General features: G+C 46.2%; 1 protein-coding gene across 1 annotated transcript; it reads left to right on the top strand.

Annotated features, from left to right (window-relative positions):
- Positions 1-358: 358 nt before the first annotated feature.
- On the top strand, positions 359-8,967 carry LOC125332292. Its single transcript, XM_048317038.1, has 11 exons — positions 359-684; positions 1,190-1,324; positions 2,108-2,232; positions 2,499-2,567; positions 2,747-2,860; positions 3,614-3,729; positions 4,023-4,078; positions 5,471-5,523; positions 6,259-6,386; positions 7,234-7,390; positions 8,475-8,967. Exons 1-11 carry the CDS (start codon positions 475-477, stop codon positions 8,560-8,562), a joined length of 1,251 nt encoding a protein of 416 aa, XP_048172995.1. The 5' UTR covers positions 359-474; the 3' UTR covers positions 8,563-8,967.
- The last annotated feature ends 1,055 nt before the right edge of the window (positions 8,968-10,022 follow it).

Raw genomic sequence — 10,022 nt, 5'->3', positions numbered from 1 at the left:
CAGAGATGGGGCATCCACCGCCTCTCTGGGCAGCCTGTGCCAGTGTTTTACCATGCTCCTTGTGAGACACTTATTTCATATATCTAATCTTAAACGGACTCTCCTTCAGCGATCTGCAGCAAAGAGTTCGGTGCCTCGGGGAAGAGAGCCTAATACCCACTTTTTCTGCACCGCATCACTGGACGGTTTCCTAGAAATTCGGCTGCGTCTTTCCCAGAAGAATTGCCTGAACTTCCCTTGGAGTGCATAGTAAATAAAAGGCGCAAAAGCAGCTTCCCAGAGTTGGACAAGCCCCTCGCGGAAATGACTCGAGCCATCCCGGGACACGGCGGGGAGCGGCCGCGAGGCGGGGTTTGGAGGCGGCCGGAGCCAGCCCCGCACCGGGCTCCGCACCGCGTCCAGCTCCGCACCGCGCCCAGCATCGCTCCGCACCGCGCCCAGCATCGCTCCGCACCCCGCACCCCGCACCCCGCGATGCCGGCGCTGCCGGCGCTGCTGGCGCTGGTGGCCGTGGCGCTGCTGGCGCTGCTCGGGGCCGGACGAGCAGCCGCCCCCGGCTCCTGGGCGCCGCTGAAGCGCTGGGCCCTGGGCTGCGTCCTGCTCTGCCTCGGCGCCTGCAGGCAGCGGGCGGCCGGAGGCACCGCCGAGCCGCGGCGGCCGCGCCCGCTCCGCGCTGACCCCCACGTGAGTGGCCTGGGATCCCCGATCCTGAGACCGCCTTCCCCGGGACCCGCTTCTGCGATACCCTATTCCCATTCCCTGGCATTTCTGTCTCACTCATCCCTGGCACTTCCATCCTCAGCATCCCCACGTTCCCTCAGAGCACCCTTTCCCCTTTGGACTCAATCTTCCCTGGACCTACACCACCTCCACCTCCACCCCACTGCATCCTCTGCATTCCAGCACCTTGCATCCCCCTGGCAATCCCTCAGGTACTCCCGTTCCCTGCGTCCTGGTGCCTGGCAGCCCTCACTGCCCAATTTTTATGAGCTCTCCTGTCTTTTGACTGAAGTTTCACTGCTGCTTGCAAAGGTCTCTGGCTGTTCTCGGGGTGCCTGCTATGAAGTACAAAAAGTGAAAGTAAAATTTGATCCCTGAGAGGAAACCTATGGAAAACAAAAGATTGCTGACCTACTCTTCTCCCTTTCCTGCCTCCAGCTAGAGCTGAAATCCATTTCCCTCTCCTCAGGCGCTCGATTCCTTGTACTTCACTGGCTTTGCCGAGACCAACAAGACCTTTGTGATCGCTCGCCTTGCCAGGCGTCCCGCAGGCCTCTGTGAGATGTGGCTCTTCCTGAGGCTGGATGGGATAGGGGAGTTCGAAGTAAGTGCTGGATGTGGGGTGATGCTCAGGAGCAGTTTTTAACTCCCGTCTTGAGCCTGTGATAGGATCCCAAGCCAAAATTAATGTTCTCTGCATCTTCACACCAGTAAGACACCAGTGCTGTGTCTAAAGGCAGTGGAAGAACTGGCCAGAGTACTGGGTATGTCCCTTTTTCAGTAGGATCTGACACTCGTTCCCCTTTCCCATAATGTGCACAAAACCACATATTTTCTAAAAAGTGGCTTATTAAATCCCCCAGGAAGAATTTGAGCATCCAGTATTTCCAATAAGGTGCAGCACATGGTTAATGAGTTCCATTTTCTGCTTATGGTTGGTTTTCCCCCCTTTTTTCATTTTAATGCTATAAAACCATTTGGAATTGCCTCTTTGAAAGAGAAGGGAAAGCTTTTAGGGAGTTTTATGCACATCTGCTTCATTCTTGCTGAAAAGAAAGCTTAATCAGATATTATTAATCACATTTTTGCCTGTGGATTTTCTTTTTCTGTTAAGAGCTGGCTACATAGTAAAGAAGGAGAGAAGACCTGACATAAGTCCCTTTGCACTCAACTCTCTTTATGTTCACAAATCTGTTTCACTAAGTAGCCATGACTGGAAAAAGCAGGAGAAATCCTATTTGCAGAATATAGGGAGGGGGGGGAAAAGATATAGGATTGATGTGCATTATTTTGGGTTTTTAGTAATATTTAGTATAACAAGACTACTTTGTAGCATCATCACAATTGAATAAAGCAAATATTTTCCTGAAATGTTTCCTCTTTTTAGCACCCACAGCATCCAAACATGATGGTGAGAGATGAATCCGAAGAGATCTGGAGTGGAGGAGGGCTCACTATGGAATACTTGGAGCCCCAAATGTGCTGGAAAATAAATTTTGATGGATTACTCAGGTATTGCAGCACTCCCTAATGTCATTTATCTATACTTAAAACCAAGGCTTTTTCAGCACTATCTGGAAACATATTTAACCAACTTGAACCAAAAGCTGTTTGGTAACTGACATACTTTGATTTTAAAGGAATGAAATCATATCTGGTAGGGTATAGTATTACAGATTCTTCTGCAGTGTCTCCTATTCCATCCGATGCCAAACACATAAGAAACATTTGGTTGTTTGTTTAGGAGTGATATAAAATTATAGTGCTTTGCCTTGCAGGAAAGGACCCTACAGACAGCAGTGGACTGAAGAGGAAGGAGAACTCGTACCAGTTAAATTCTCTTTGCAGTAAGTGTTTAATCTTTGCTTTGGGATGTACAGTGAGCTCATGGCTCATTTAAAATGGTGAAAATCAGAATTTTCAAAAAAAATACAAAGATTTCCACTGTCAAAGTAGCAAGGTACAACTTGGCCTAGCATGATCTGGATGCTAATAATGTCTTTTTTTTCCCCCTCTTTTTTCCTAGTTGGGAGAACTCCACAGAAGTTTTTAACTTTAATGTTGACAGTAACCCCAGCACATTTGCTCGTGCTTTAGCCCAGGAGCCATGGACTATCAAGATCTTCCAGAAGGTCAAAAAGTGAGAGGCAAGATCAATGTCTTCTGGGATTAATAATAATTTTTTTCTACAGATCTCTTCAAGGTCTGTTGTGTGTTGTAGTTGGTGGAAGATTTTAGAAGGTGGGTTTAAATTTGAAGTGTTTTAATAAAGGACATGGCTCCTGTTTTCAATGCCACACCAGACCCGGGGGATCCTGCTCACAGGTGGGATCTTCCTTCATGTGGTGAAGGATGGGGGTGAAACCTTCAGCATCAGGAATATTTTTTATTCTTTTTTCATTGGTTTAGCCAGCTTCCAAAATCAGTGGTCCAGGTATATCTAAGGAAAGGAATATAACCCTGTGAAAAACAAGCTGAAGTGGGTGTTTGAATTACTATACAAGCTCTGGAGAGCTGAAAATATGAGCATCAAGAATATGTTGTCCAAATAGAAGCAGAAATTATGTATGTCAATAATGTGTGGGTTTTGGTGATACCTGCTGAGTTCTGAGCAGCAGCTGTTTGGCAGCCCAGTATTTCTTCAACCAAAGGGTGATTTTATAGTCTGCCAGGGTGAGAATTTGCTGTTGTTTTATTCTCAGGTGTCTCATCATGTAGTAGTAACTGGGAGATGTAGAAGTGATTGCTGATGTGCAAAATCTGGGCTAGCCATGGTCCAGATGCTCTGAAAGTTCCTTCATTTTGGGATATAAATCCATCAGACTGGCGTCAAGGCTTCTTGAGGAGACCTGGAGATCTTGTCTGTGCTGATCCACTCTTTTCTTTCTTCCAGACAAAGGGAACGGCATTTCCGACACGAGCAGTGGGGCCAGTCTGTTGGAGAGATTGACATAGAAAATCATGGGAAAATGGAACTTTCCCTCAGAGGCGTTCGGAGCCACTCCTATGGTAACAGCACTGGAAAGAATTCCCTCCCTTGGGAATACCTGCACTGTAGCTGGCACTGGCAGGGCAGCGAGACTGAGGATTATCTGTTAAAATAACCAGGACTATGCCTGGGCATGAAGTTAAGGCATTCCAGAGGAAATACCATCACTATTTTGGGGATGTACATTGCTTACCACGTTATCAATTACTGGGTATTTCTTTATCCAAAGTTAATGCCAACTCAGGTCCTGTTTGTTCACACTTCCCAGGAATGGTGAACTTCAGGTTGGGGGATTTTGTTCTTTCTTTTGCAGGTATCCGGAATTGGGCTGACATTTACCGCTATGTCATGATTTTGGCACACTTTGAAGTAGGTATTAACAGGGCAATGTGCTACTTAACCAGGAAATTTTTCTGACCTTTTCAGGCATATTTAAGTACCCATAAATAAGGAGTTGGGAGCATCCGTGGTGTACAATCAGAGGTGCTCGTGGTGGCACCATTAGCCCAGATCAGTGTCAGGAGCAGCTCTCAAAAGCAGAGCTATGTGTATAAAAACTGAGATTTTGCTACGCTGATTGAAGCAAAACTTGTTTTGATAACTGGAAATGGTTCATTTTGGCTTTTTAAAGAAAAATTCGGCAGGTAGCTTTACAGGAGAGTTTCTCAGCTGCTGCAAGTACCCAGCACTTCATGGAGTTGCTGCAGTGCTGATTCCCATTAATGGGAAGCCTGAGGTGTTTGAGGCATCCTAAGCCTTCGTGACAGCAGTCAGCAAATATTTCTGCCTGTGCTGAGCAATAATTCTCTGCTTTGCTGTGTGCAGGAGAGGCAGGGCTGGGGCTGCTGGGAGCAGACAGCCCAGGGACAGGCTGAGGGCTGGCCCTGCCAGCTGCCAGCGAAACCCAGCAGATGCTCCTGAAAAGGCATTTCCTTTGCCAAGCCAGGGGTGAAGCAAAACTCTCTATTATAGGCAGCATTACAAGGGTTTAGCCTGAATTCTGAATAAAAGTTCATTTCCCAGATATATGGGGCCAGCACAAAAGCACAGCTTGGAAAATCCCACTTCTGTGCAAATCTGATTTATCACGTGCCTGTGTACCTTTTAATAAGACTGAGCTTTGGCACCACAACATATAACCAGGTAACAACCTCTCCCTGTTCTTCAGTTATTCAGGACTCACAGTGACTGTGGCTGTTCTGCCCCTAATTAAAAGCCAGCTGACTTTGTTAAGAAGTTTATTGCAGACTGAAGTTTGGAGTCCTCTTACCCTGAGTGTCTGTACATTTATAGCATCACAGAGGAGGCTTCAATTTGCTCAGAGCAGCCCAAGTGGAGCATGAAGGGTTCCAGACTCAAGGATGGAAGAGAAATTAGTAAAACCAGGAGATTCCAGTTCCTTCTTAATATATTCCCTATCTGCTGCTCCCAGATATAAACTAATACAGGTTAGAAAAGAAGTCTGGTCAAACTACATCAGTTTTGTACTCCTTTGCAGGCTTTGTTTCCCTCCTATGTCCTCTTGCTGTGGACTTCCTGTTGTCCCCATTGTCCTTAATTTGTCCTGAACATGTTTGGTTTATATTCCTGGATTTGTTTGCAGCCAGATTTTCATGGAAGATGTAGTGAGAGGCTTTTAAAGTATGAAGCCATAGCACATTGCATAAGCTGAGTTATATCCAGTGTTTTCTTGGTCCAGCTGGTGAAGGACCCTCCGAAATGAGTCTGCATGACTTTGGCTGCTTTGTCTTTCTCTTGCAGGATGGGACTGCAGCACATTTAACAGTTATTAATATGCCAGCTACCACAACTCAGTAAGTGACCAAAGAACTTTATGTTGCTAAAAAACCACTCATCTTTAAGGTGACAAAAGCTGCACTACAGGACACCTGTGTGCACATTCTTGCTTTGAACCTGCACAGCCCAATTTCCATCCATGCCCTCCTGCTCCCTGCTCCCAGTTTTTCATTTGCAGTTAGTCACCAGGATGGCTTTTACCTTCCCTTGTTTCCTTCCCATTCAATGACTGAAGGCTGGTGCAGCTGCCTGTGTGACTGTCTGGATGATTTAGAGGTACAAATTGGGCACTTCCAGCTGTTTGAGAAGGTGTGCCTGACTGTAGTCTGCATTCCACAGGGAGCCCTGCCTTGTTGACTGGTGTGCTTTGCATCCAGAGTATGAAAGACCCATATCCGTGGCCCCAAGGTTGCTCCAAGACCTGTCCAACCTGGCCTTGGACACTTCCAGAGAAGGGGCAGCCACAGCTTCTCTGGGCACCCTGTGCCAGGGCTTCACCATCCTCACAGGGAAGAATTCCTTCCCAATATCCCATCCATCCCTGCCCTCTGGCAGTGGGGAGCCATTTTCCTTATCCATGCCCTTTTCCAAAGTCCCTCTCCAGCTTTCCTGGAACCCCTTTAAGCTCTGGAAAGGGCTCTAAGGTCTCCCCAGAGCCTTCTCTTCCCCGGGTTGAACAATTCCAATTCTCTTGGCTGGTGTTTTTGAGTTTTGGTTGAAATTTAAATCTGCTCCATTCCTCTCCCCTTCAGCCTCAGTGTAGGTTATGTGTTTTTTCCTGATGGGAGGAAGGCTGGCATTGAGTGGTCCAACGCCTCCCTGGCTGAGATGGCTGAGGATGGGATTATCCAGGATGAGTATGGAGTCAGTTTTACTGCCGGTAAGCTCAACACAGTCCAGCTACATCTGCCTTCGTTGCAGGGATGCAGTTCCTTTAGCGGAGGGAAGACTATTCAGTGAGATTCCATGTGATCTTGGGGAATGCATCACCTCACATTCTCACCTGAGAAATCAACTTACAACCCTAAAATCCTGGTTTGGGTTGGAAGGGACTTGAAGATCCTCTGGTTCCAACACCCCTGCCATGGGCACTTCCCTGCTTAAATTAAATCATAGGTGTGGTGTGTCCTGGGTGAAATGTGTCCACTGCAGGAGCAGGGCTGCAGGTTCCAGAGGGAGAGTTCCAGGTTCTGTTTGTGGTGACTGTTGCTCATATTAATCCACATAAAATATATATTCTGGATATGGCATGGGGGAAAACCCGGACTGGATTGTTCATGGGATAGGGAATGAGGGGAAACCCGGACTGGATTTTTCCATAACACGGAATGGGGGAAAACCCGGACTGGATTTTTCCATAACACGGAATGGGGGAAAACCCGGACTGGATTCTTCCCAGAATATGGCATGGGGGAAAACCCGGACTGGATTTTTCCCGGAATACAGCATGGGGGGGGGGGGGGGGGGGGGGAACCCGAACTGGATTTTTCCCAGAGCATGGAATGGGGAGAAAACCCAGACTTTTTCTGGGGGTTTCAAAACATCTGTTATGAGGTGGATTCAGCTGGAAATATGGTTGATCAGTTTACTTGATTTACAAAGCAGACAGAACTATTACTCTCCAGAAATGCATAAAAACCCCCATATGCAAAAATAATAGTGCAAATTTTGAGATAAAATACTCCTGAAGGTCAGTGACATTATTTCCTTTTTCACTCTTCTCCAAGGTGGCAAGAGCTTTGATGTTTCTGCAGCTCTGGATGAGCAGACTTGTCCCGTGGTGTACAATGGCCTGACAGGGAATGGAGTTTTCCACGAGTGCATTGCAGATTTCCAACTGAATGGGTTAACACCAGGCTGGGGCCTGGTTGAATTTTATTACAGGTAAAATAATGACAGGCAGGAAGAGGTAAAGAACTCCCATCCTCCTATATTGACTTATATGGTTATGTCTCCATAGATATTTGAAGCAATACGCACAGTTTTTTTTTTACGTGATGTAAAAAATGTTGTTCCTTTAGTGCTTAATGTGTTTATGAAGTTGACAAACACTCTATATATTATTTGAAAAGGAATGATTGCGCAAGCACTTCATGAGTGCAGCCAATTTGTTTGTTATCTAGCTTTCTGTGGGTTTTATATAGGTTTCCATATAGGTTTATCAGTTGCAGAATGGTCCATTCTCGATGCTCTCTTATTTAGAAAATCTGTCCCATTATAGAAATAAAGAGTCCTCTGCCCCAAACAGAGGCTGTTTACATGGTGAAACTTGCTCACTCAAGGATGTGTGTGGACAAGATTTATTTGAACAGATAAATGTTCAGAAAATCCCCACAGGAATGGCTCCGTTAGGGGCAAAATTATATTCACAAAGAATGTGCTTCCCTTCTCAGTGAATTGCTGTTCCTCCAGCCACATGATTATCACACTCTTTCATTGGAGTCTTTTCCATATGGAGTCTTTGCTTTCATGAAAGAAAAAGGCAAATGTTGTTGTTTACATTTAGTTTGCTTTTTAAAATAAACACTGATCCTTGGCTGTCAGAGGAAATGCCATAAATGACTTTCAGGAGATGCAGAGCTCAGCTCCTTCTGAAAACCAGACACATTTAAAGAACATTAAGCAGGCCAAGAGTGCAAAATACCTGCTGGGTGAACTTGAACCTGCTGCTGCTGCCAGGTAACTGCTCCCTCCCCTCTCTGGCTGTCCGAACCTGCCTGGTGGAGGAAATGACCCAGCAGGGAAAGCCTCAGATAAAACCCAAACAGGACACGCTCTGCAAGTCCAGACAGTCCCATCCAGCTCTGGAGCCACCCCAGGGAGTCTTCATTTGGCAGTGCTGACACAATTCCTGTTGGCTCTATCCCATATCTGCTTCCAGATCAACCCCATGGTAGAAATGAAAGGGGGGTGTTGTTCTTCCTCCTTGCCACGAGACGCCAACTTAGCATTGCCTCTCTTCCCACAGGGATGAGGCCGCCCAGCCGGTTCCAAATCTGCAGCTTGGTTCCAAAACAGAAGGACCTGACCCTGCCACCAAAGGCTCTCCTCCATGATCACTTTCAAGCTTGTCCCAGAAATGTTAGCAAGCAGCAGCTTTCAAAAAAAGTATAATTCCCTGCAAAAAAACGCACTGGTTTGAGTGTGGAACTCACCACAGGATGCTGGGGAGGTCGAGGGTATTAAAGGATTTGGAGAGAAATGAGATACATTTTTGTTAGTGCAGCTTTCAGTGGTTGCTAACCAGGGTGGTCTGGAGGCAATTTGAAGGAAGTCTGATTGCAGGAGGAGTGCACTGCGAAGGATCACTCCATGCTCTGTGCTTTGGTGTTTTCCCTAAATTACCAGCTGCTCCCCACCGTGACGACCAGGACCTCAGGCTCTGTGGATCTCTGACCCAATTTAGCAGCTCCTCTGTTCTCTCAGATTTGTTTTTGAAATAAAAACTGTGTATTTCTGAACCCTCTGGTTGTTATAGTCATTAAAACGTGGGAAAAACCTGTTACAGGAAACTGCACGGATTTGATAGTTATGTCTATGACTGTGTAAAACATGAAGTGGAAGGAGCAGGAGAAATCACATCTAGATGAGGTGTCCTCTAGGAATAGCATTAATGGCCAGTGAAATAAGTGGTACGAACATGATTTTCCCTTGTCTGAACTTAAGCCAGGGTCTGATAATCCAGTTTAGAAAGGGATCTGAATTCCTCATCATTCCCTCGTGGGTGCCTTTTTAACCACAGTATCCACGACAATCACTGGCCCAAGGTAGCCCACAGTGTATTCCCTACTTAGATGGCTATTAAATACTGAAAATTGAACACACTTAAGATATATATTAAATATAATGAAGTGGAAGGTCTGGAGAGGAGAAATTAAGGAAAGATGCCTTATAGTTAATAGTGCCACCATTCCATTTCAGAAAATAAGGAAATCTGAGTGCACGTCTTTGTGTTTTTATAATCCCTGCTTAGGCTGACACTGGAGGAGACTTTAATAGAATTTAATGGACAGTTTTTCCTTTCTGAGGCAGTCCTTACACCTGTTGCTACAAGAGCTTTATATGCTTAATGGATGCATGAATATAAAATGGTTCCACCTGTATATGTGACACGCATGTCCCAGTTTGGGATGCATCTCTGAACAAGGCTGGGATGCTGCAAGCAGCAGCCTGGTGTGCTGTAACAGGCTGATCTTATCTCCTGCAGCTGTGAGAGATTCCCATTCCCAAATTTCTAACCTCATCCCTGTTCTGCACTTGTGCTCTTGAGCTGCACCCCAACAGGTGCGGGTGCTGTGCCCCTCCGTCCACCCCAAACCACCTCTGGATGTGCCAAGCTGACTTCTGAGTGCATTGATTCAGAGCTCTGGATTTTAGCTGGACCTCTATAAACACTCCTCCAGTTACAGTGGTATTAAGAGCCACATTCTTGTGAGCCTTGCACAAACCCAAAGATGTCTTAAATCTGTCTGTGCTCTCGTGGTCTCGAGGTGCTGAAACAGGGTGCTTCTAAATT

Source organism: Corvus hawaiiensis, chromosome 12 (assembly GCF_020740725.1).
Source record: "Corvus hawaiiensis isolate bCorHaw1 chromosome 12, bCorHaw1.pri.cur, whole genome shotgun sequence".
Classification (NCBI taxonomy): Eukaryota; Metazoa; Chordata; class Aves; order Passeriformes; family Corvidae; genus Corvus; species Corvus hawaiiensis.
The sequence above is the reverse complement of the archived record's forward strand: the minus strand, read 5'-3'. Positions and strand labels throughout refer to the sequence as shown.